The sequence below is a fragment of the Paroedura picta genome, chromosome 4 (genome assembly GCF_049243985.1).
Source record: "Paroedura picta isolate Pp20150507F chromosome 4, Ppicta_v3.0, whole genome shotgun sequence".
NCBI classification, from domain to species: domain Eukaryota; kingdom Metazoa; phylum Chordata; class Lepidosauria; order Squamata; family Gekkonidae; genus Paroedura; species Paroedura picta.
The window spans coordinates 99,408,151-99,434,822 of NC_135372.1; the positions used below are offsets into that span (position 1 = coordinate 99,408,151).

Consider the following 26,672-nt stretch of genomic DNA (forward strand, 5'->3'; position numbering starts at 1 on the left):
GTGGTTTGCCTTCCTCTGCAGGGCCTTCCTTGGTAGTTTTCCTTCCAAATATAGATCCTGCTTAGCATCCAAGCTTGGACAAGACCAGGCTATATCATGCCTTCCCTCCCCAAACTTAAGGTTAGAAGAATTTAAATATAAGCCATTTTAGGGGGAAACTCCTCAGTTTTTCATTGTCTTCTTTTGGGACATTTAAATTGGCTTAAACCCGTCAGTAGCCACTGGTATGCTTCTTTTGACATTGAATTTATCTTCAGTTTTTAAAATGCCACATAATATTTATAGCTGCACGGTAATGGTAAGAATGGCTACAGGATGCATGCTGTTAAGAGAGGAATTTTTCAGTTAAAAGAAGTTATGTCTTCTTTTCCCCCCTGTAACATTTAGGAATCCCTAGCAAATGACATGACAGCATCATGTTGCAAATTTCCCAGCCTGTCTTCTGGAGTCATTTATAATATTGGCTCCTTAAAGAAGACCCTTTGGGGACTGATGGAGGTGCTCCTGCCCCTCTGTGGAAAGCCAGTGTTGATACTGACATAGCACAGTAACTTCATGCGGTGGCCTTAACATGGTGTATTTCTAGGAGCGCCTGGCATGGGCATCGATATTTTCTACGCAGTTGGACCAGTCCTCCAGCAGTTCCTACCCAGGGTCCACATTGTGAGAACTGGCCTGTGAAACAGTGTGTGTTATATGCACAAACAGTAGCTTAAATTTAAATTGGGTCTAACAAAATTTAACTCACTGTTCCTAGTTTGCTGGTTGAACTTAAAAATCAGCATAAATGCCTTGACGGTAACTGTTTAGAAGCTATTGAGTATGTGTGATAACTGTGATCTGTACAAGCTTCCTTAGTGTGAACTATCTATAAGGGATAGAATATTTTACTCAACTGAAGCAGCCCTTGTCAATAAAGAAAAGAGTATTAAATAGTTGTAAGTTGAACATTAATTTATTTGTTGTTGTTAGGTGCGAAGTCATGACTGACCCATCGCAACCCCATGGACAATGATCCTCCAGGCCTTCCTGTCCTCTACCATTCCCCGGAGTCCATTTAAGTTTGCACCTACTGCTTCAGGGACTCCATCCAGCCGCCTCATTCTCTGTCGTCCCCTTCTTCTTTTGCCCTCGATCACTCCCAGCATTAGGCTCTTCTCCAGGGAGTCCTTCCTTCTCATGAGGTGGCCAAAGTATTTGAGTTTCATCTTCAGGATCTGGCCTTCTAAGGAGCAGGCAGGGCTGATCTCCTCTAGGACTGACCGGTTTGTTCGCCTTGCAGTCCAAGGGACTCGCAAGAGTCTCCTCCAGCACCAGAGTTCAAAAGCCTCAATTCTTTGATGGTCCAACTTATGGTCCAACTTTCACAGCCGTACATTGCAACTGGGAATACCATAGCCTTGACTAAACACACTTTTGTTGGCAGGGTGATGTCTCTGCTTTTTAGGATGCTGTCTAGATTTGCCATAGCTTTTCTCCCCAGGAGCAAGCATCTTTTAATTTCTTTGCTGCAGTCCCCATCTGCAGTGATCTTGGAGCCCAGGAAAATAAAATCTGTCACTGTCTCCATTTCTTCCCCATCTATTTGCCAGGAATTGAGAGGGCCGGATGCCATGATCTTCGTTTTCTTGATGTTGAGTTTCAAGCCAAGCTAATTTATTTAGCATTATTAAAATGATTTGCCCGCCCAAAGTTATGTGGGTTTGAGAGTATGTCTTGGAGTAATAGTGTAAATGAATTAAGATGCGACTGTAGAAAAGGGCAAGAGTCCAGTGACACCTTAAAGGCTAATAACATTTGTGGCAGGGTATGAGCTGTCATGAGGCTCTGCTCACTTCTTCAGATACAGCTGGAATGTGAGTCCATCTGTCCTTATATCTTGAAGAGTGGAATGATTTCAAATGGCAATAGTAGACTTGATTGGATTTGATGCGATATGCAGAGGGATAGTAGGCATGGAAAAATGATCACTGTTAATTCAGTAGTCTCTCTCTCTTTGAAATTCCTTGGTAAGAGAATTGCCTAATTGCAACTGATAATGAAGATCAAGAGTAGACAATGGATCCCCCTGGACTGAATTATGACCTTGGTTTCTTGTCTCAATCACACCTGCTACCATAATTCACCTGCTATGGTCATTTGGCATCTGAATCACTCCACTCTCCAAAATATGAGGGCTGATGGGCTCACATTCTAGCTGTATTTGAAGAAGTGGGCAGTGACTCATGACAGCTCATACCCTGGATAGCCCAGGCAAGCTCATTCTCAAATGTCTTGCCATAAATTTGGTTAGTCTTAAACATGGTCCTGGACTCTTGCCTTTTTCTAGAATAGCAGATTTGATGGGATTAGGTGTGATATACAGAAGGATAGATCAACATAAATCACATTGCAAGATGAGCAGGACTATTAACCCGAGATGGTATGCTCCTATATGGATCCTAGCAACACCATCACTGGACCCAGCAACTTCAGCCTTATAGTCTCAGGCTCATCCTCCTGCTCATCCTCTAATGTGATTTATGCTGTCCTATGACAGCAGTGCCCTTCAACCCTTTACCCTGGACAAACAGGCCAGTCCCTTTATCAAAGAATTAATGGACATAAGTCTGACATCAGAAACCAAAACTTCCCAAAACCAGTGGGAGACATTTTAACCTTGTAGTATGTGCAGTTACTGATTTAAGAGTAGCTTCTTTCAAAGGAATTTCAGAGGGGGATTAGACTACTGAATTGCAACTGATAATGAAGTCAAGACAAAACATTCTCCTGGCCTGAACTGAGATCCAGATTTCCTGTCTCATTATGCTGATTTTTCCATGCCTACTACCCTTCTGCATATCACACCTAATCCAATCAAGCCTGGCATTGTCATTCACCGCTATTTTCATTTGGCTTCTGAAATCACTCTATTCTCCAAGATACAAGGACAGATGAATTCACATTCTAGCTGTAACTGAAGAAGTGAGCAGTGACTCACGAAAGCTCATACCCTGCCACAAATTTGGTTAGTCTTTAAGGTGCTACTGGACTCTTGCTCTTTTCTACTGCTTCAGACAGACTAACCCATCTTGACCTTAGATCAGACAGATACTAAATGTCTGTATGTAATTAACTTGAGGCTTAACACATGTTGTGAGATGCTGAACAAGAAGCTTAGCTGCAAGTGTAGTGTGTCGATCATAGTAAATCTGCAGCTTGGGTGAGCTTAGTTTTATGTTGCTCAAGAGGTTACCCAGACAGCTGTCCAAACTTTCCAGCTTTTGGCATTATCTTTGAGTTCTGCAGTAGACTTGTTACAAGCCATTCATACTGGAAACAGGTTACGGGTAAGGAACAACTTTGTGATTTAGGAACTGGTAATTAGACACAGGAAATGTTACCTCTGGATCACTGGTTTGAATCCAGTAGGCTGTTTTGTTTGCTCTTTTAATTTATTGGCTGCCCTTCCCCGTGAAACTGATGTTGGATTACAGTTACAAGAACAATGGATAAAGACACATACAATGAACAATGCAATAAAACTGGATTACATAATTAAAGAACAATGAAGTAACTACAATATTGTATATCCAAATAGACTGGATTTCACAATTACAGAAGATTGGTCCAATAATTTGGATTTTGCAATGATAGAAAAATGAAATAAAACAGCGTAATGCATCCAATAAACAATGCAATATGAATTGGCAGGCAAAAGAAAGCAACCTAAAATTTCACAGGCGATTAAAATTTCAACAGTACAACCTTTGTAGTAAGTGCCCTCCTGATGCTATTGTGTGACTGCAGAATAAAAGGGGTGTTGAGTCATTTTAAAGACTAACAAATTATTCCAAAAATAAAATTCTATTTGTTTACCCTCAGGAGAAATTCAGTAGCAGACTGTGACGTGGCATGAGGTGCAGGTATCTGTCACTGAAAGACAAGTAAAAGATCCCACTGGGGTGCACATGTGTCAGAAACCTGGCAGGATTTAAGTGGCTCTTTGGATGGCCAAGTATCGGTGAAAATGGCTGCATAGCATGATGGCCTTCTGGCCTGTGTATTGGTGAACTTCTCCCTTGTTAAGATCATGTTCACCCAAGACACTGTCCCTGAGGCAAGGAGAAACATGTGTAAGCTCTACTTTTCCAAAGGTCAAGATTGAACACAAATTGCCATACTAGAAATCTTGGTTGCTTGCCTAGCTGCAGGCTGGCTTTTCAACTTGGGCAAGTTTGTGAAACAGGTTTTTGTCTAAGACCAAGAAGGATGTCTGGATATTTCAGAACTAGTGTGAAAGGATGAGGATCACTTCACATGATATGCAGCAGCAAGCACCTGGTTCCTAAATGGAGAGGCCTGTGGCAAACACCAGAGTTTACATGTAGATACCTCCCAGTGTGAAAGTTTTGTGTTCTTTTGTTAGTTACAATTTGAAAAATGTTTTTATACACGGAGAGGTTACAGTCCTTGTATGACTCCCAATTGGAAATGCCTATGTAGAATAAGGTATATACATGGTGCTGGTGTTGGTGGTGAACCAGAAACAAGGAAAAGTAAGAATTGTGCCACTGGTCTCACACAAAACACTGTTCCCTCCCACCTCTTCCCATACTTGTGTCCTATCCAGAGTTGCTCCCATTATAACCTCAGATCCTCACTTTAGTTTGTGAACAACCCAAATTCACAGGTCTATAGATGTTTTTATTGTTCCAGGACTGTCCTTTACTCAGAAGAATCAACATTTCACAAATGGAAAATATTAGCCTTTATATACCCTGAATACCCACAGATGGGCCTTTGGTTCCTAACCTTTTGTTTGTTGGAAATGTTTATGGAAGAATAAGGTGGCAGGGTTTATTTACCTTGTTTTCTGCCTGTTAGACTGTGTGTGTGAGAGATGTTAGCTATCACCACCCAACTGCTTGACTACAGGTATAGTGAGAAATCAGTAGTTTATGCTGACCCCCTTCCCCCACTTTGAAGACTACCTCATTGAAATATACTCCCAGCCATGCAGAGAGAAAGTGTGCTGCTGCTAACTTCACTGCAAGCTGTGTACCCCTCTGACCAGATTGTTTCCTTTGTGCTAATGCATTTTTAAATAATTGGATTCCTGGCTGTGAAGCTGTTGGGTTCAAAAGCCTCCTTTTATTTCAGGCAGGGGGAAAGTTGGCCTTGCTGGAAGCTGCAAGATTTGGAAAGTTTTTATTTTTATTTGAAAACTTTCTTTCTTCTCCCAATTCCCCAACCAGTGCTCATATTCTATCCATAATACACCTGTTCCAACACCAAATGTCCAAACCTGGAACAGCTCCAGTTGTAACAATGGCCTTTGGTCTGAACTGGGATTTCTAGAGTGATAAAGATGAACTAAAGAGAGGAATGGAATGATTGGATTGAATATCTCAAAATGTCTGTTCAAGCCAACTGGTGCTAAAATACAAAGAAAACCCTGGGGAAGGTTTGATGGATGGGTCATGCTTGCATTCAGAGTCTTATTCACAGCAGCCTATCAAAACCATACTTCTGTCCATCTCAAGTCTACTTATGGAGAATATTGGGATTAAAATGTTTTATATAAATACATCTGAAGGTGTGAGTGGTGATAGTTTGAAATATTGGATTATGGACCAAGCAACACATCATGCGGGGGAAGTTCCATGATTTATGTTAGTTTCTAACATGTCTCTACCAAATCCTGTTGTAGCTAAAGACTAGCTTCATTTTTCTAAAAAAAAAAAAAAGGGGGGGACGGGTTCCATCTTCTCTGCTTTTCTCTTGTAGCTACCCACATGATCACATTCTTTAGTTCAAGCTCTCATTTTCAGCTACATTTGAAATTTGGCTATGGATCTAACATTCTTAATACACCCTTACTATTCTTGTTCACATGTGTCACTGTCTTGAACCTTTTTTTTTTGTCAAGCTCCCCTTTTCCTGTCACAGTATTCCATGGTTGCACCGTGAAATGAAATAGTATTTAGAACTGCTTTGGGTGAAGGAAATGTGAAGAATGTTTACGGGTCTTTTTGTGCAATCTGCTGGCCTATAACCTTTTATGATGATCAGCAATTGTGAAAGAAGCTTTCAGTGCTTCACTTGCACTGTTGGAAGGGGATAAAAGCAATTGACTGGAATTCTGCATGCATGGCTGAATGAGGATGATAGTGGTACTTTAGGGTTTGAAATTAGTGTCTGTTTTCATAGAAAAAATGCTCAGCAGGCTGTATTGTGGGGGGAGGGGAGAGAAATATCAAAATAAAGAGCCAATCAAAACCTTTCTTCTACCCAGACACAAAGGATTCTGCCTTCTCTGTTACACATTTTTCCTCCTCCCCTTCTCACATTATCCTGGTCCAAATATCAAGGACCAGGCAGGGACATTTCCTCTCATATGATGACATCCATCCATTGTAGCTGGTGAAGTGCCCCCCCCCCCCGAAACTGATTGCAGCCATTTGTAAAAATACAGTATATTAAGAGCTCACAGTCTTCAGTATCAGTACATTACATATATTGCATCAATGGTATTGGGCAGGGGGCCAGTACTCTCAATAGCTTTTTGGAAGCTAATTAACTGAGGTTAAGGCCTTTATTTTTGCTTTTATTTCTTATGGCTAACCCCTAGTTTATCTTATGTAAATATATGCAGACACTTTATTTATGTTCTTCATTTATACTCTACCTTTCTCTCCATTGGGGATCCAATGTGGTTTATATGGTTTTGTTCTCCATTTATCCTCAGGAATATATGGTTAAGAGCATAATGTAAACTGGAGACCTGGGTCTGATTCCCCATTCCTCCTCCACATGCATCCAGCTGGGTGACCTTGGGTCATTCACAGTTCTCTCAGAATTATCTCAGCCTCACTTACCTCACAGGGTGTCTGTGGTGGGGAGAGGAAGAGTAGGCAAATGGAAGCTGCTTTGAGACTCCGTCAGGTAGTAAAAAGTGGGTTACAAAACCCCAACTATTCTTCTTCTCTTTAATTACCAGGCATCTACTTCTCTGCAGATGATACATTAGCTTTCCACCCATATTGAGAGTTTACCAGCCATGTGTTTTATGAGCACTATATTTGCACAATTATTTCCATAGAACAGTCTTTCTTAACCTTTTGCCTGTGAAATATTCTTCAGGCTTTAAGTAACCCCAGAAGTTATTCCAGCTGACCATGCCTCCCTGCCATGCCCACAGAAGTTACATGTTTGCTGTGTGCATGGCATCTCAGTTAGGGATGCTAGCCTCTAGGTGGGACCTGGGGATCTCCTGGAATTACAGCTCATCTCAGACTACAGAAATCAGTTTTCGGGGAGAAAATGGCTGCTTTGGAGGGTAGACTCTGTGGCATTAGAAACAGTCCCCCCCCCCCCCCCGCTTGAATATCTGAATCCTTTTGCTTGCAATAGCCTTCCTCCTGCCATTTTTGGCTGGCAAGGCTTTGAGATGAAATTCTGAGAAGAGGGAAATGGGAGGAGTGCAGCAGATTCAGCTCTTCCCTCTCAGTCCATTTCCATGGTGTCAGAATTCAACAAGACCACACAGACCAGACAAATGAGCAGAAAGCCACTCTATCCTGACTCGTCTCTGAGTTAATTACTTAAATTTAAAAAAATTAACCCCCCAACTGGAGTAACACCTCTGGGACTCTGAAATAACCCTGGGATTGCTAGTAACCCTGGTTGAGAATGACTGCCATAGAAGCTATACCCGCATGGAAAACCCATGTGTTGCCCAATTCACATGTCATTCAGTTGTATGAATCAGGTTATTGTGGGTTACCTGCACATACATAGACATGGCTGGAAGGCTCCCTTTTCATGGTGAATGCAATGCCAACCTAATGCCTGTAGAAGTCTTTATATAATTGGCTGTTATGTACTTACTGTTGCTTATACTGGATAAGACCTGGTAATTTCCTTTTGGTAACTAGCTATGGCTGCAGTTTTGTTTACTTTTTTTAAAAAATAGAGGTGCAACATTTACAGTGTTATCATGCCAGCTTTAGGTTGGAAAAACTGGAGATTTGGGGGATGGAGCCTGAGGAAAGCAGGGTTTGGATAGGGGAGTTCAGTGGGGTACAATGCCATGGAATCTACTTTCCCGAGACCATTCTTTCTATTGACCTCTGTCAATAGGAGATCACTGCAGTCCCAGGAAATCTCCAGTTATTATCTGGAGATTGACAACCTTATTCAAAGTCCACTAAAGTCCGTAAGAGTAACAAAAGGTGATTAAATAGTTTTTTTTTAAATAAGTTTTTTTTAATTGCAAAGAATATGGATGGAAGGTGCCACTAGCTGTTTTGATAGGTATGCCATACAATGTAAGATAGCATTGTGGACCACAAACTTGTTGCTGCAGCGGAAGACAGAATTCCCTTCCCTGTCAAGTATTTATCTTATGTGCTTCCTACTGTTGAAGAACAGGCAAAGCAAAGAAACAGCATATACATAGAGACTGACAGTAAATGTGAATAACAGCATATCCACTTGGGCTGGAGTCCCAGAGTGTGCAAACGAGAGCCATGAAACCCAGAAGCTGCGGGCTGATTGTCAAGACTGCTTGACTGATTGTCAAGACAGTTCTAGAGACAGGCGGATTGGGTAAGATATGGAAGACCAGGTTCAAAAGCCCACAAACAGAAGACAATGTATGTACCATTTAACGTTTTCTCTAGGAAACCAGCCAAAATGTCAGAGTTAAACCATGTTGTAAGATCAGATCTCTTTCTGATAATGTATAGCATGTTGGTCCTTCATTTGTTCTAGGGTTGCTGGTGCTCAGCTGTGGAAACTTTGCAATACTCAGTCCAAGTCCAGGGATAAGGAAAGCCAGGTGCCTTCTGGATGTCTTCAGTGTGCCTTCTCTCCATGGCTTTGTAACTGCAGCCTCTTCCAATACATTTAGGATTAGGGAACAGGACTTTTAGATTGACAGCTTGACTTTCAGGCTGGTTGCACGTCCTGCACCTCACTTTTTAAGAAATTAATCCCTATCAGGTAAATTGTAACAATGACAAAAACTATGTTCATTTCCAACCTCCACTGAGTAATTCATAGACTAAGGCAAGAAAACAGGTTACTGTGCCTATACTGTGCCCTGCTCGACCTTCCACAGGGCCTGCAAAAGGGAGCTCCTCCACCAGGCATTCGCTTGAGGCCGACCACTCAGAACACCTGCTAATGGGGAGATGCCACCCCCCCATGATACCACCCCCCACCCCCCCAGATGCCACCCCCCCATGACTACAATAATTGACCTCCCAATGTTGTTTTTATTTATACTACTAATGCTCCTATAGATTATTAAGATGATTGTTGGAAATAATGAGGTATTGAACTGTTATAATGTTTTGAAAGCTGTTTGAAAGTTGTTCATATGTCCCATGTAAAGTTAGATAATGTTTCAATGTAAATTGCCCAGAGCTGCATAGAATGGGAGGTATAAAAATTCAAATAAATAAATAAATAAACAAATAAATAATTATGATGCATAAACGTAGTTTGCTTATGGGTCTGGGGGCTTATGAAGCCTATGAACGGATCCTGTTGTCTGGCAAACAACTCAGGAAATGTGTTCCTTGTTTTAAAAAATAAAAGATCTGCTGGCAGTAAAATTTATTGAAACATAAACTTATGTAGGTTAGAGCTCACTTGATTAAATGCAGAGAAGATCCCTATTTGAGAGCATCACAAGGCTACAGTACTTAAGACTTTATAGAATGGTCACATTGACAAACGGTTCTATCATGTGCTCCCTTCATTTCTTGGATGCCAGGGAATACTCAGACATCTGCATTGTACTCTTTTCACTGTCCCTATCAATCCAAACTGTTGAACCCAGTTGTAAAGCTGTGAGAATATATGGAAGAGAAATTCACCTTTTTATTTAAATGTATGTTGATAAACTACTGCTTATTTTCGTAGGTAAGGTTAGTTTAGAAAGAGAGAGAAAAGTGTTTGCAAACAGGCTTAAGACAAGCAAGTTAAATAGATCTTTAGGTATGGTGGTAGAAAGGTTTGTCTTTTTTAACTAAAATATTTTAAAATTAAGAATATTAAAATTGGCCTTGCTAACATTAAACTATGAAGTATAAGAGAGGTTTTAAAATAGGTTTAGTTAATTGTTGTGTTTCTGCATCTTCATTTTCTTCTTAAGACCACTCAGTTTAGCACATGAGTGTACTGAATATTTATAGGTTCAGTTGCTTATACTGATTGAAGTAGCATCTCTGAACACAATTTTCTTCAAATATCAATGGGTATACAAGCAAATTGTTCGTTACATTGCATGTTCTAATAGCAAATAATGAAATAAGTCCTATATAACCTTGTTATTATAATTTTTTTAAAAAAATTACTTATCTTTTGATTTATAGACTGCCCTTCTTTGCAAGCAGGCTTGGGGCAGATTACAACATAGGGTAAAACATTAATAGCCAAATTTAAAACTCCTAAATACTAAAACTAAAAACCCCACCCCACCAATCCAGCTGTCTTCAGTCTGGTCTGCAGGATTGCCTATAGGTCAGGAACATATTCCCAGCCAAAGAATTAAAAGGGGAGGGGGGCTAAAAGGAGAGGAGAAGTTGGAAATCTCCCTGATGTTAAGCTGCCCTGGCCTCAACCATAGGTCTAGCAGAAATTGCCATCCTACAGGTCCTGCAGAACTGTGATGGCTCTGGCATGGCACTGATCTCATATGACAATATATTTCACCAATCTGGGGCCAGGGTAGAAAAGTGTTACGTAATGTGTTTAATTTTGAATATGAAATACAATGGACACTCCACTCAACCTACTGCTAATGGTGGTTTCTGAATAGAAAGTAATCTTGAATATCATTTTCAAATCACAGCACCCTCCATAAAATTTCCTTATTCCTTGCAAGGCAGTATGGGATAGCAGTACAGTGAGGCTAAAATAAAGGAGGGAAGAATAATGTAATCTGCTTTGTGACCCATTGAAAGAAATTGGGACATAAATTAATTAAGCAAAACCCATGGCAAGGGTGCCCTGACTTGGATGGTCCAGGCTAGCCTGACCTCATCATAACTTGGAAGCTAAGTAGATTTAGTCCTGGTAAATCTCTGGATGGAAGACTACCAAGGAATACCAGGATTGCTATGCAGAGACTGTTTACGCACTGGAGGTTTCATGCTGGGCTGCAGGCTGGAGTTTTAGTCGTAGCAGGTTTCCCCACCTCTTCCTGCACCCACACGGGGGAGCATTTGGCCTGGTGCACCTCATCTGCCCCCAATTTGTGCTCCTGTACAGGAGCAGGGGCAGTGAAGTTCCCAGTGCGTAAACGGTCAGAGGCATGCAATGGCAAACCAGCTCTGCCCCTTGTCTGGTATTGACATATTTCTATTTGGGGATGCAGTGCTTCCTTTAAACTACTGCAAATATTTGTTGACTGATTAGTTTTCTTTTAAGGGATCAATACTGTTTTGTCAGGCAAGTGGGGTTTTAGAGTAGGGAAAAAATTCCAATCTTCAGCCTTCTTGAATCTTTTTGGCTGTGTAGCAGTATGCAGTTCACTGTGTGGTAAAACAAAGTATAGATGGCCGACCCTGGTCGCATGCAGAAAACCTTTCATGTCTGTGTTTAGACCTATGGTGGCTATGCTTGACAATCTATGTTGCTTATAGCACTGAAAATGGTTAAAGACGATTTGTACCATTAATTCTGTTGAAATAATTTGACTATGTCTCCTGGGAGGTTGGCTTCATTATTCATTATTTATTTGAAGAATTTATATGCTGCCTCTCCAGAAGCTGCTTGGGGTGGCTGATGAGGATGCAGAGGGAAACTTCTGAAGAGACTGGGAACTGGAAGACAGGACTGTGGTATGAATGCCCACAGATACTCTCAGCCACTTTTCCCCCTTGTGAATCTGAGCTGTGGAAGAGAAATGGCCATGACTTTTTTGAAAGACACAGCATGAGCCTGAACCCAGCAGGCTGTAGGCAGTAAAAGAGACACTGGCCTATAGAAGAGAGCAGTCCCAGCTGAGCATACCTAAAGTATCATCTTTAAGGAACACCACAGTTTTTTTCATGCTGAGCCAGAAAGGGTTAGGCTATCTAACCCCCCACCCCCCACTTAGGGGAGGGGAGATTGTTTAGTGGGGATGTGGACAATATGGTGCCTGGAAGTGTAAAGTCACTAAGGGTTTACAGTGCTGTTTGCTGGCTGTCATACCTGTGATGAGGGAATCCTTCCAGCGCAGAGGTGGGGAGAGGGGAGGGCTGCAATTTGGTTCTGCTTTTGATCTCTAGCACCTTGGGTGTCTGAACCTTGCCCCTCAAATGCAGGAACTGCAGAGGCTACTGGTGCTTAGCATCTCTTAGCAGTGTGTGCAAGTTCATGGGAGAAGCAGCATTTGAAGTGGGGATGTTTAGATTCATAGCTGAGGCTCTTAGCCAATGGCTCTATCTCAGAATGACAGCTTCTGAAGTTTGATTGTGTCATACAGCTTCAGATACGGTTGCCAAGAGCCCAGAGAAAAAAAGTGTACCATCCTTTTAATAGAGGCTTAATGGAGTGTTATTGACCAGGTGGTATTACCTACTTCCATGCCATGAAAAACTTCAGCTGCCCATTTATGCCCATTATGGCTCTTTTAAAGGCACAGGTTATCTGTCTCCAGGTGGTTGGCAACTTCAGAGTTTGCCTTCTAAGTCCCGGAGCTGTTGTTGACTGTGGCAGCTGTGCATCTTTAGGGGTTTCTCGGTTTGGTGCCAATTTACCAGGCCAGTGCTGAATGCTCACCTCCCGCTCTGTTCTGTGCCCTGGTGCCATGTGCTACCCATGACAAATGCCTGACATAAGCATAGCTCTGTGCATGCAGAGCAACTGTGCCTTGCCCACAGCCTCTGCTTGGAACCTGGTGCCAGATTAAGGCAGGTGGAGGAAGGGGCTGCCAAAGCAGTCTACTGGAGACAGCAGACAGCGGGACATGGTGGGATAAATAAGGGCACACTGTGAGGAATGGAGTGATGTGGGAACAGGTGCCTCAGGAGTCCGAGGGACACAAAGAGTCTCTTGTCTGTTGTCCGAAGCTGGAGAACAAAACAAATGCCATTCTTCCTAAACTTTAGGGTGGGTCACGCGCAATTGAAAGCCTGAAGCAAACAATGCAGAGAGAAAAAGTTCTCCTTTGCAACTCTGCAGTTTTATTGCTCTGCAGTAAAAGAAATTTCTTTGTGCAGCAAAATCTTGGGGGCACTATCTTAGTTATCTCCAGTGCACTAAAACACAGGAGGGACCTTTACTTAGGATGAGCAGATACAAACGGTGAGCGACAAACCCAGGTGGTGCAACTCTACAGGCAGAAGGGGGAGGGGAGCTGAAGTACGCTGAATATTTCTTGTCCCAAAGAATAATAAATGAAGCTCATGCTTTATAAAGAACACCACAAGGAACATTTTAGGACAAACTGATATAAAGATGATAGACCTGTGATGAAGAACAGCACAGAGTATGTTTGGTTATCATTTTGGACTATAAACATACAATGCAGTTGTCAGGGTTTTTATTTTATTTTAGGATCTTGTAACATAGATTAGTTCAATATTTCCAGTAGCCACTGATGACTGTGAAAGCTGGATAATGAAGAAACTGGACAGGAGGTGATAGGAGAGCTGATTCGCTTGAACTCAGGTGCTGGAGAAGGCTTCTGCAGATTCCAAGGACTGCAAAATCACAAGGAAATATTAAAGCGCATAAACCTGATTTATCACTGGAAGGCAAAATCACGAAAATCTGGCTCGCTTACTTTGGCCATATCATTCGATCCAACTCAATGAAGAGAGCAATTATTACTGGTCAGTGGTAAAAGGAAACCAGGCCGACAAAGAATGTGATGGTTAGATATGATCAAAATGGACACTGGCCAGAGCATTATACAACTAAAAGAAGCGGTGTAAGATCGAAAGATGTGGAGACAACTGAGCTATAGGATCACCAAGAGTCGGACATGACTGAATGGCTAACATCATCATCCATGCTGCCACCAGAGCAGTACTTCTCATTTCTTCTGTGTAACTCTTTTGCCACTATTGAACTGATTCTATGCATTTGTCTCAATTCAGTTTTTACATTTACATTAAAAGTCAATATAAGGAAAAAAAACCAGCAACAACCCAAACCCCTCACATGTGGAAACACCTTTACCCCCAGATTTGGAATCCAGCAACACCATAGGGCTATGAAACACAGTCCCTGCTGTACAAACTGCTCATACCCAGTTCTGGAGTGTGAAATGGCACAGAAAGTGTGGGACTATAAGGGTGGGAGTGTTTCTAGGGCTGGTTCTTTGAAAATGAAGGCTGGGTGCTTAATTGGAGAACACAGGAAACCAGCATCTTTCTCCTTCCTTTTGTGTTAACTGCATATCAAAGGTTTGACATCTAGTTGCTCGGTTGCTTTCAGAATAAAGGATAATTTGGAGTAGGTCCGTGAATTGTGTTTTGGGCTACTTAATACACAATATTTTGAAGTCTGAATGCCTAAACATGTAAAATGTGACTGTGACAAATAGGTGGATGGAAGCAGGTATATCATACAGGTACATTAGTCACAAAAGGCTTGGTTACAACTCCTCCTTAACTGTATGCTTAGTGGCAGAACTTAGTTAATTTGATTTTTAGCCTACTACTCTCTAGAGACTTGTGGTGAGTTACAATAGAAAATCCCCATAAAACATATAAAACCAAATGTAGTCCCATAACAATTCTGACAGGACATTAAAAAAGCAACCTGAACCAAGATTGGCAATGTAACCCCCCTGTCCTCATTTCTCTCAGCCATCCATCCCTGGGTGGGGTATGGTATATGTCACCACGTAGCCTGAGGAGGGGCCTCATTGTTTGTCACTGCATAATGTGTAACATAACCACTAGCTGAAGTTAGTCTTCAGGTATTTGAGAAACAAAGAAGTCAAGGAAATCAAAACACTGTCATTAGACATTTCTCTGTGTTCAGTGTGCTTGCCAGCTTCAGCTTAGAAAATTTCTGGAGATTTGGGGGCTGCACCTGGGATGGCCAAGTTTGGTGAGGGGAAGGAGCTCAACAGGGGTGTAATGCCATAGAGCTCACCCTTTGAAGCTGCCATTTTCTCAAGAGGGAATCTCTCTGTAGTCTGGAGATGGGTTTTAACTCAGGGATAACTTCAGTCTGCATCTGAAAGTTGATAACTGTAGCATTCAGATCTAAGTATTTTTAAGTAAGTGGATCTCCAGCCTGCAGGAGAGGTTTGTATGTCTCTGAAAGTGTTCCAAATGTATGTTCACTAAGTATATCATCCTGGTGTTTTCTAGGCATCTTGTGCTTGGCAGTCTGTCTCCCTGGGTATGCAGTACCCAGGCCAGCATCAAAATTGAGGTCTACTGAGCCCTTGATAGGCCACCACACAAGATTGTTGGTCTGGGATGATTAAGTTCCTCTTGGTTTGAAGCACAGTTTGTGTCTGCATGGATGCACATAAATGGGTCAGTGGCTTTAAGGTCTGCGTATATGTGCATGTGTGCATGCATTTGTTGCAGTCTGGCTTTTAAAAAATACAATCTGGAGCTTCTTATGTAGCTGCTAAGATCTGTTGTTAGATTGTGAAGCAGACAGAGCAGCTGGCACATAACATCAGTATCAGTGGCAGACTTGTAGCTAGCCACTCCAAAGTGGTGGTCTGTCTTAATAACTGCAGCTGTTGAGGATGAGTTGGGCTTTGGGTTCTTTTTGTCCTTCTTTGCTCAGCTAGCTTAGGAGACAAGTAGGGCCCTTTGCCAAGTAGTCTACAGTGTTTAAACTTCATTAAAAGAGCATCAACAGAGCTATAAGGGAGAGAGCTATATATTCAGATAAACAAGTGTTAGTATTTTTGGAGTAGCCTCTCATGGTTCACATGGAAGCAGTCTGGTAATCTCCAGATAGAGGTGCACTTGGCTGAAGGAACAGTTGAGTATTATCTGAACTCACAAAGCTAGCTACCTTACACTGAGAGACCATTTGTCTGTATTTTTTAAATTTACTTCATTTATATTCCACTTTTCACCCAGCTAGATCCAAAGCTGCTTACATCGTTCGTATATCTGCCATCAGAATTAGTATTATCTGTTCATACCGACAACACCCAGTAAGCATCCATGGTAGAGTAAGGATGTGAACCTGGTCTCCGCCCTAGACAAGACATCCAGGATGTCACTATACTATGCGGCTTTTCTAATGTCAGCCAGTCCTCGTCTTGCCAGAACCAGTGCAGCTCTTTTGCGTTTATACTGATTTAACTATCTGTGTAATGTAGTGAGCAGATAATTTTGGAACGGTAAGGACCCAGAATATAACCCATAAGAAGAACTCATACATTCATATACAGTTATGTTAGAAGCATTCCAGAATCTTCAGTTTAATTTTGAACCTTAACACGACAGCAAGACTGGGAGGGATCTAATCCAATCGTTCATCAAGTGACAACAGCCACTTGAACGGAAGGAGAACATTTGGGGCAGACACTGGAGGATCTTTAAATTAGGGTTCAACTCCTTTGATCTTGCGTTTTAGAATCCTCATTGCTTGAAATAATTTCCAGCTGCAGTTGGACATCAATAGTTTGAACAGGAGCATGTGTATTGTGCTTGCAGGGCCGCGGCTCCTCCTTGTCCTCCTCCCTGGCTGCTGCCTCGGGGGCTGCCTTGCCAGTCTACTGCTGGCTCACCTTTGGTGCTCTCCAGCGGCCGCCATGCCTGGGGCTCTCCCTCGGTGTGGCACTGTGCAGCTGCTGCTGGCAGTGCCCCCCAGCGGGTGGCGGGAAGTCAGGGGCACCAGTGGGAAAGCAAGTGGAGCAGGGGCTCAGGCGATGGCAACGTCCCTCAGTAAAAGATTACCCCCCCTACCCGGGCCTCAGTAAAATTGTCAAGCATTGACCGGTCCCCGGTGATGAAAAGGTTGGGGACCACTGTTGTAGAGCAGCCATTTTCTACAGAGGAACTAATCTGTTTACCTGGTCCATTTCCACATTAGGAGACATAACTTGTTTTAGCCTTGCTTTGGATTTGATTTGGATGCTGCAAGTTGACTGTAGCCTTTCCACATTTGGGCTTTCCTCCCCACCTTTCCCAGGCTGAAATTTTCAATATGCTTTCTACACTGAGTTGATTTAGGCAACCGCCAATCATGCTTTGAAGAAGAAAACTTGGTTCTTATATGCCGCTTTTCTTTACCAGAGGGAGTCTCCAAGCGGCTTCCCTTTCCTGTCCCCACAACAGACACCCTGTGAGGTAGGTGAGGCTGAGAGAGCCCTGATATTACTGCTCGGCCAAAACAGCTCTGTCAGTGCTGTGGCCAGCCCAAGGTCACCCAGCTGGCTGCATGTGGGGGAGGAGTGGGAAATCAATCCCGGCTCACCAGAAGTCAGTACTCCTAACCACCACACCAAGCTGGCTTCCCTCCCCCTTTTCAAAAAATGTGTTTTTTTTGCAAAATAGTGCATGCTTTCACATTTGTTTTCATTATGCCCCTTAATCTCGTCATTCTGTGTTCTTGATCACCTCCCTCCTTTCCCCCCAAAGTGTCCTAAATGTAATTAAAAATAAAACAAAAAACAACCCTGGGTAATAACATTATAATGCTGCTATGCAAGACTGCTTTTTTAAAACTTGGAAACAGTGTTATAACTCAGCCCCTCCTTTAAAAAAACAAAAGGCCTGTTTTCAGAAGGGAGGACTGTGACAAGGAAAGGGGTGTTCCCAAATGACTCAAAATGGTGGGCGCAGGGAAAAACCTGAATGCTCACATTTCCCATTTTGGCGGCCCTAAATTAGGTTGTGCCTTGATTGATGAAATTGCTGTAACCGGGAATTCACAAAATGCGCGGTAAGTCAGATCGCAATTTGGGACTGTGCATGGATAGGTGAATTTTAATGCAGGAATGGACAGAAAAGTTGACCCTTTAAAAATGCAAATCCAAATGACATTGATAGTGTGGAAACAGTTTTGTGGAACTGTTGTAATTCCAGAAGATCTTCAGTTGCCACCTAGAGACTGGCAACTCTAAAAACCCACAGAATTAGGGGTTAAAGATGATGAGAACATATACTGGATTTAGTAGAGGGCTCCTAGCCTATGTAAAAGGATAGAATATTTGTATGTTTTCAGCAAGGCATTTATTCCGAAATAGCCAGATTAATATTAACGTGACAGGTCTGGAGCAATTTCTGTTTGAGGCCAAAATATGATTCAAGACCCCGACCAAACTATTTTCATTTAAGCATGTTGATGGTTAAATTTGCAGCATTTCTGAGTGATGAGTTTTCCCAAATGTTTTTATTTATCTTTTAAATTATTAATCAGTCTTCAGCTCAAATGTTTTGAATGTTGACTTTGCTTTTTAAATATTACATTAAAACTATCTTGATGTTTTGTTTTGCTTTTTAAACATGAACCAAATATTCCCCCCCTTTAGAGATTTATTTTAAAGTTGGTTCTACTACTGATGTATTGAATTGTTTTACTGATCAATAAGATATGCCTTGAATGAGAAATTCTCTAAGTCTCCAGTAAATAACAGTGCAGTCCTAAGGATGTTTTCCTGGAAGTAAGCTCTATTAAATAGATGTTAGGAGGCTTCTGAGTACACCTGCTGATTTCTCTCTAAGAAATGACAGGACAGAGAAGGTGGCTTTTACGTTCTTGTTTGGTCATTTTAACCACTGAGCCTTCCTGTTTTATGAGTGTATTTTCATTTGAACATTGAGGGGCTTGTATTTATCATTTTTATTATAAATGCCATATATATATAATGTTTCTTTTGCCATACATTATTATTGGTAATATATCAAGAGATGATAATAAGGAGATCTTTATTTAATGTTCTACTCTTGCTTCTTAAGATTGAATATAGGATTTTCTTGAGCTGGTACACAAGAACGGAGCAAAATATAAATCCATTTAGCTAGGTGACAAGTGAAAATTCCATGGCAGGTTTTGATGCTATGTAGTGTTTGGAGTATTGTAGGGTTTGCCATACACTAATCATAATGCATCATAGTTGCAATGACGATCAAGTTGAAAAATGTGATTGAAGAGTACAATGTCCAATTTGGGCCTCTTGCAATACAATACTAAGTAGAGTCATACCCTTTTACATCCATTGACTTCAGTAGACAGAAGTCTGTGACTCTGCTTAGGATTGCAGTGACATTCTCCCATTTGTGTGGATTTCAGATGTGTATAGGAAAAAGAAATGGCAGGAATGCACTGGAAAAGAATCGATTGCTACCATCTATGATTGGTACTTAAGAGTCTGTAGTCGAAATGACCTCTGGAGACAGCAGGATTATACTTTCTTCATTATGGCATGACATTCGTAATGACTCATATTTCTGTTTTACTTTGACATAAAAGCTGTTAGGCAGAGTTGAACACATTAATATTGTTGAGTGATTTTTATTACACCTGGTACTTATCCTATTGATTGTTGGGACCAAAGGGAAATAGGATCATAGAGTTGGAAGGGGCTATACAGGTAATCTAGTCCTACTTCCTACTCTGTGCTCAAATGCCTAAAATGCTCCCCCCACCCCAGAACTCCACCAGAGCGCTCTGGACCTGTTGTGCCATTGCACTGTTGCACTGTTGTGCTGTTATATTGTATTGTGTGCTGTTACAACTTTATTTGTTGTATTTTTTAATTGTTACAACCACTGTTGTTAATATTATTGTTTGATTATTAATGCAGATTGTTCCATGTATGGTTCATAAGTTCAATGTAAACCGCCATGAGCTTCCGGGGAGGGCAGGGTATAAATATAATTAATAAATAAATGAATAAATGAAATATACATATCAAGTGTTCATCCAGCTGTTGCTTTGTGCATATAAAACAGTTTGTCCTGATAAAGTTACTTTGTGCCAAAATACAGTATGCATCTTGGGATGGTCGATTGGATTCGGTGGAGTTGGTGCAGTGATAGGAGGTAATGTAAGCTGTTCTGTCGTTATCTTGTAGTGCAAGCCACCACTTTGGATCCGGATCAGATTCTTCCTTCAAGGGTAATAGGCAGAGTTGGCTAAAACTGGACATGATTCAGCTGCTATGATGTAACTAACGGACTAGAACTGGTGAGGACCTAGATTGAAATCTCCATTCAGCCATGAAGCTCAGTTACTCCAGTCAGCTGCACTCTCAACTAGCCTACCTGCCACAGTTGTTATGAGGATCAAGTGGAAACCATGTATGGTGCCCTGAACTCTTTGGTGGAAGAATGGAGCAAAAGAAAAGAAAAGAAAAGAAAAGAAAAGAAAAGAAAAGAAAAGAAAAGAAAAGAAAAGAAAAGAAAAGAAAAGAAAAGAAAAGAAAAGAAAAGAAAAGAAAAGAAAAGAAAAGAAAAGAAAAGAAAAGAAAAGAAAAGAAAAGAAAAGAAAAGAAAAGAAAAGAAAAGAAATAAAAGAGGAATCTTGCTGGCGGTTCCTTTTTTAAATGGTCTCCTTATTGTTAAACATGAATTGCTTGAGGGTCCACATATTTTCAGTGGAAGCGCCTCTCGCCGCGAAGCTGCTTGAAACCTTGCCACATAGATGGCGCAATTCTGCCTATGGAGTGCTATGTCACAAAACTTTCTTGATATTGAACAAATTTAGAGTCCAGTGGCCCCCTTCAAGGATCGCTGCCTTGTTGTGGCAAGGGGGCTTGCGTAGTTCAGTGAAGCTATGAGTTATACCGTGCAGGGCCACCCAAGACGGACAGGTCATAGCTGAGAGCTCTGACAAAAGGTGATCCACTGGAGAAGGAAATGGCAAACCACTCCAGTATCTTTGCCATGAAAACTCTATGGACAGTTCCAATAGGCATAACGATATGACGCTGGAAGATGAGCCCCTCAGGTCGGAAGGTGTCCAATATGCTACTGGGGATGAGCAGATGGCTAGTACGAGTAGCGCCAGAATGAATGAAGCAACTGGGCCAAAGCCGAAAGGACGCTCAGTTGTGGAAGTAACTGGTGGCGAAAAGACAGTCCGATGCTGTAAAGATTTTTATTCCATAGGGACCTGGAACGTCAGATCCATGAATCAAGGTAAGCTGGACGTGGTCAAACAAGAAATGACAAGACTGAACATCGACATTCTAGGAATCAGTGAACTAAAATGGACAGGAATGGGTGAATTTAATTCAGATGACCATCAGGTATACTACTGTGGACAAGAATCTCGCAGAAGAAATGGAGTAGCCTTCATAATCAATAAGAGAGTAGGAAAAGCAGTCTTGGGATACAATCCCCAAAATGACAGAATGATCTCAGTTCGAATCCAAGGCAAACCATTCAACATCACAGTGATCCAGGTCTATGCCCCAACCACTGCTGCTGAAGAGGATGAAGTTGATCAGTTCTATGAAGCCCTACAACACCTTCGAGAAGCAACGCCAAAAAATGATGTGCTTATCATCATGGGGGATTGGAATGCTAAAGTAGGAAGCCAAAAGATAACAGGGATAACAGGCAAGTTTGGCCTTGGAGTACAAAATGAAGCAGGGCACAGGCTGGTAGAATTTTGTCAAGAGAATACAATGGTCATAGCAAACACTCTTTTCCAACAACCCAAGAGACGACTCTACACATGGACATCACCAGATGGTCAACACAGAAATTAGATTGACTATGTGCTCTGCAGCCAAAGATGGAAAGGTTCTATCCAGTCAATAAAAACAAGACCAGGAGCTGATGGTGGTTCAGATCATGAGCTTCTTGTTGCAAAATTTAGGCTTATATTGAAGAAAGTAGGGAAAAGCACTAGGCCACTCAGGTATGAATTAAATCATATCCCCGACGAATACACAGTAGAGGTGACAAATAGATTTAAGGAATTAGATCTGATAGACAGAGTGCCTGAAGAACTATGGACGGAGGTTCGCAACATTGTACAAGAGGTAGCAACTAAAACCATCCCAAAGAAAAAGAAATGCAAGAAATCAAAATGGCTGTCTGAGGAAGCTTTACAAATAGCTAAGGAGAGAAGGGAAGTGAAAGGCAAGGGAGAAAGAGAAAGATACACCCAATTGAATGCAGAATTCCAGAGAAAAGCTAGAAGAGATAAGAATGCCTTCTTAAATGAACAGTGCAAACAAATAGAAGAAAACAATAGAATGGGGAGGACCAGAGATCTTTTCAAGAAAATTGGAGATATGAAGAGAACATTTCATGCAAAGTTGGATATGATAAGGGACCAAAATGGTAGGGACCTCACAGAAGCAGAAGAGATTAAACAAAGGTGGCAAAATTATACAGAACAACTATACAAGAGTGAGCTTAACATCCCTGATGACCAGAGTGGGGTAGTTACTGACCTGGAGCCAGACATCCTGGAATGTGAAGTCAAATGGGCCTTCGGAAGTCTGAGCAACAATAAAGCTAGTGGTGGTGACAGCATTCCAGTTGAACTATTCAAAATCTTAAAGGACGATGCAGTAAAAGTGCTACACTCAATATGCCAGCAAATTTGGAAAACTCAACAATGGCCACAGGATTGGAAAAGGTCAGTTTACATTCCAATCCCAAAGAAGGGCAATGCCAAAGAATGTTCAAACTACCGTACCATTGCACTAATTTCTCATGCTAGCAAAGTTATGCTCAAAATCCTCAAAAAAGCTAGGCTCCAGCAATATGTGGACCAAGAACTTCCAGAAGTACAGGCAGGATTTCGAAGAGGCAGAGGAACTAGAGATCAAATTGCCAACATACGCTGGATCATGGAGAAAGCTAGGGAGTACCAGAAGAACGTCTACTTCTGCTTCATTGACTATGCTAAAGCCTTTGATTGTGTGGAGCACAACAAATTGTGGCAAGTTCTTAAAGAGATGGGAATACCAGAGCATCTTATTTGTCTCTTGAGAAATTTATATGCAGGTCAAGAAGCAACAGTGAGAACTGAACATGGGATCACTGACTGGTTCAAAATTGAGAAAGGAGTTCGGCAAGGCTGTATACTGTCGCCTTGCCTATTTAACTTGTATGCAGAGCACATCATGAGAAATGCGGGATTAGAGGAGTCACAAATTGGGATCAAGATTGCAGGGAGAAATATCAACAACCTCAGATACGCAGATGATACCAATCTAATGGCAGAAAGTGAAGAGGAACTAAAGAGCCTGTTGATGCGGGTGAAGGAGGAGAGTGCAAAAGTTGGCTTGAAACTCAACATCAAGAAAACAAAGATCATGGCATCCGGCCCTCTCAATTCCTGGCAAATAGATGGGGAAGAAATGGAGATAGTGACAGATTTTATTTTCCTGGGCTCCAAGATCACTGCAGATGGGGACTGCAGCAAAGAAATTAAAAGACGCTTGCTCCTGGGGAGGAAAGCTATGGCAAATCTAGACAGCATCCTAAAAAGCAGAGACATCACCCTGCCAACAAAAGTGCATTTAGTCAAGGCTATGGTATTCCCAGTTGCAATGTATGGCTGTGAAAGTTGGACCATAAGGAAGGCCGAGCGTCAAAGAATTGAGGCTTTTGAACTCTGGTGCTGGAGAAGACTCTTGCGAGTCCCTTGGACTGCAAGGCGAACAAACTGGTCAGTCCTAGAGGAGATCAACCCTGACTGCTCTTTAGAAGGCCAGATCCTGAAGATGAAACTCAAATACTTTGGCCATTTCATGAGAAGGAAGGACTCCCTGGAGAAGAGCCTAATGCTGGGAGCGATCGAGGGCAAAAGAAGAAGGGGACGACAGAGAATGAGGTGGCTGGATGGAGTCACTGAAGCAGTAGGTGCAAACTTAAAAGGACTCCGGGGAATGGTAGAGGACAGGAAGGCCTGGAGGATCATTGTCCATGGGGTCGCGATGGGTCGGACACGACTTTGCACATAACAACAACAAAGAGTCCAGTGGCTCCTTTAAGACCAAGAAAGTTTTGTTCAAGGCATGAGCTTTCATGTGCACATGCACTTCCTCAGATACAATATAATGGGATGGAAATAATCAGTTCATACTTCTAGGCAAAATGTGAGGGTAAATTAACATACAGTTTAATGAAAACAGTTAACAGATTCCAGAGATAAATAGGAAAAACCAGCAATTTGGATTTATTTGTGTTCACTTGAGATCGAATTGCATGGGAAACAGATTGGATTCAATAAATATGTCTACGTTAAGAGACTAATGGGCAACTAGATAATCAATTGCTGACAGCCCTTAACTGAGACTTTGCCCTTCTGCCCCCTGCCTGCCCTCTCAGCCATGGAAGCATTACCTTTTTTGCTATTGTGCCCTATCTTTAAGGACAATAGAGTCTTTTTGTAGTCTAGGTGCTTACTAGTACTTGGAGGCAGCACAGGTGATTTTGAATGCAGCTGACCTCTCCTTGAGCCATCACACACTTATGGTTGGGGCTGAAATGTGCATAGCGGTTTGTTTTTAATTGTGTATTGTGCAAAAGAAAACCCTCTACAGACTAGTTAGGTAAACTGGTCAGCCAAGGATCTCAAGTTACTCTGGGAATGTTGGGACAGAGAAGCAATGAATGGCCTTTGAAAATGCCAAAACAAAACTAGCACTAGGGCAAATATGACTCTGGAACTATTCCTATCAAAGCAGACACAACACGGTAGTCCTTATAAGAGAATAAAGCAGGAAATTCAGTTACATATAGTGCGGTGTAGAGAATGGTGTCACACTAGGACAGCCTTTCTCAGTTTTTTAACCATTGAGAAACCCCTGAAACATTATGCAGGCTTCGAGAAATCCTAGAAGTGGCACGATTGTACAGAATATGGTACGGAAAATTAGCATTGTAAATGCCCACTTGGGTCATCTTCCCTTCCCACTCCTGAGTCCAGGCCCACCACTGGCCGTTTTGCAAGGGCTGGGTGGGCTAACATGACCATATATGGTCATACCACTCAATAAATGTTTAATAATTTTTTAAATGGTATTAAAATGAATTAACTCTCACCAATTCAGGAAACTATTCCAGGGCTGTCAAGAAACCCCAGGGTTTCACAAAACCCTGGTTGAGAAAGCCTGGACTAGGATCTGGGAGATCCAGGTTTTGTTCCCCACTTTGCTATGAAAGCTCACTTGGTGACCTTGGGTCATTCACTCTCTCATAGTCTAACCTCTACTTCACAGGGTAGCTGCAAGGAGAAAATGGAGAAGAGACTGAAATTAAACTTAATTTGGGTTCCTGCTGAGAATTAATGCAGGTTATAAGTATCTCAATAGAATATAGAAGCATAGAGATCTAATTGGGTAGTAGTGCTATCTAGTGGTTGCAGAATGAGCGGAGTATTTGTTTTCCCCTTAGACATAACTTCCAGTTCTTGTGATAGTGTAAGATCCAAGCTGCATCTTCTGAACTGTTTACTTTCTGCAGTTATTGAATTCTTTCTTGGATGGGTAAGTCCTCCAAGGTAGGCAAAAGGCATGAAGCTCCCTGCTTCGTTAGAATGTTTTTGTTATAGGCCAATATGGCTTCCTGTCTTTTGATACTTCTGTCATGGTATTTGTCTAGATCAGGGGTAGTCAAATTGTGGTCCTCCAAACATTCATGGACTACAATTCCCATGAGCCCCTGCCAGCGCTTGCTGGCAGGGGCTCATGGGAATTGTAGTCCATGAACATCTGGAGGACCACAGGTTGACTACCTCTGGTCTATATCAGGCTTTCTCAACCTGGGTTTCATGAAACCCTGGGGTTTCTTGACAGCCCTGGAAGGATTTCCTGAATGTCTGAAAGCTAAGTAATTTTTTATATATCTTTAAAAATTGTAAAAGATTTATCAGATGATGTGACCACATATGGTCATGTTGTCCCATTCACTCCTCTCAAAATATCCAATGATCGGCCTAGGTGAGATGTGAAGGGGAGTGGCCTTGGGTGGGCATGTACACATTTATGGTTCTCAACCATATTGTGCACGATTGTGCTCTTCTGGGGTTTCTCAAAGCCTGAAAAATGTTTCAGGGGTTTCTCAATTGTAAAAAAGTTGTGAAATGCTGAACAAAATTATTGATGGAAAAAGTCAAGGTATAAAACAAAATTCTCAAAGAAACTCCAAATTGCTTCATCTTTAAAAAGTCCTATGGTCTTATTCTTATTTTCTTTACTTATATTAAAGGCTTAAAGGTGATAGAACTCTTAAGGCAGAGACTATTTTTGGAGGGTATCACAGAGTACAATGTCAAGAATACATTTATGTATTCAGTCCCTGGAGATATTTTCTTACTGATTTTTGAATCCAAATCTTTGTGAGTTGTTGGTAACTGCAGACCTGTAGCCATCACAGTTGAAAGGTGGCTTTCATTGGACTCCATAGATAACGACTGCAGCTTTAGCTCTCTTTGCCTTAGGAACCCTCTCTGGCTACATCATAGGCTTGCTGAAGATTTCACCCTACCCAAGAAGGTGCCATTTCCTGATTTCAGTGTTGCAAAAGTTTCACATGGTGCCAGTCCCAGGGCAGCTATTTTTTGTAATGCCGGAGCCACCCCCAGTCGAATAAACAAGAGAGATAGGGTCAGGTTTTAGCCAGGAAGGGTGGCAGTGCAGAGAGGGAGAATAGCAGGATGTATGCCACAAAGAAATAACAATAGTAGAGGGGAAAGTTGCATAGTCACTGTTGAGAGAGCCTGGCGCCGTCGCAAGGTTTTAGTTTTGGGGTTCACATATACATTAACCACCTTTTATTATTGGC

The 26,672-nt window shown here is 41.8% G+C and overlaps 1 protein-coding gene across 7 annotated transcripts in view; it reads left to right on the top strand.

Annotated features, from left to right (window-relative positions):
• SOX13 (SRY-box transcription factor 13) overlaps nucleotides 1-26,672 on the top strand; it is a 65,871-nt gene that overhangs the window by 5,109 nt on the left and 34,090 nt on the right. For 2 of the 7 annotated variants that reach the window (XM_077334635.1, XM_077334637.1), the window contains exon 1: nucleotides 23,520-23,743. The exons of 1 other annotated variant lie outside the window; for it this stretch is intronic. In XM_077334635.1, the coding sequence (XP_077190750.1) occupies nucleotides 23,727-23,743 (17 nt within the window). In that variant the 5' untranslated portion in view covers nucleotides 23,520-23,726. Of the gene's footprint in view, nucleotides 1-23,516; nucleotides 23,748-26,672 lie in introns of those variants that run through there. 4 more of the 7 variants (XM_077334632.1, XM_077334636.1, XM_077334634.1 and 1 more) reach the window with 4 other exon arrangements.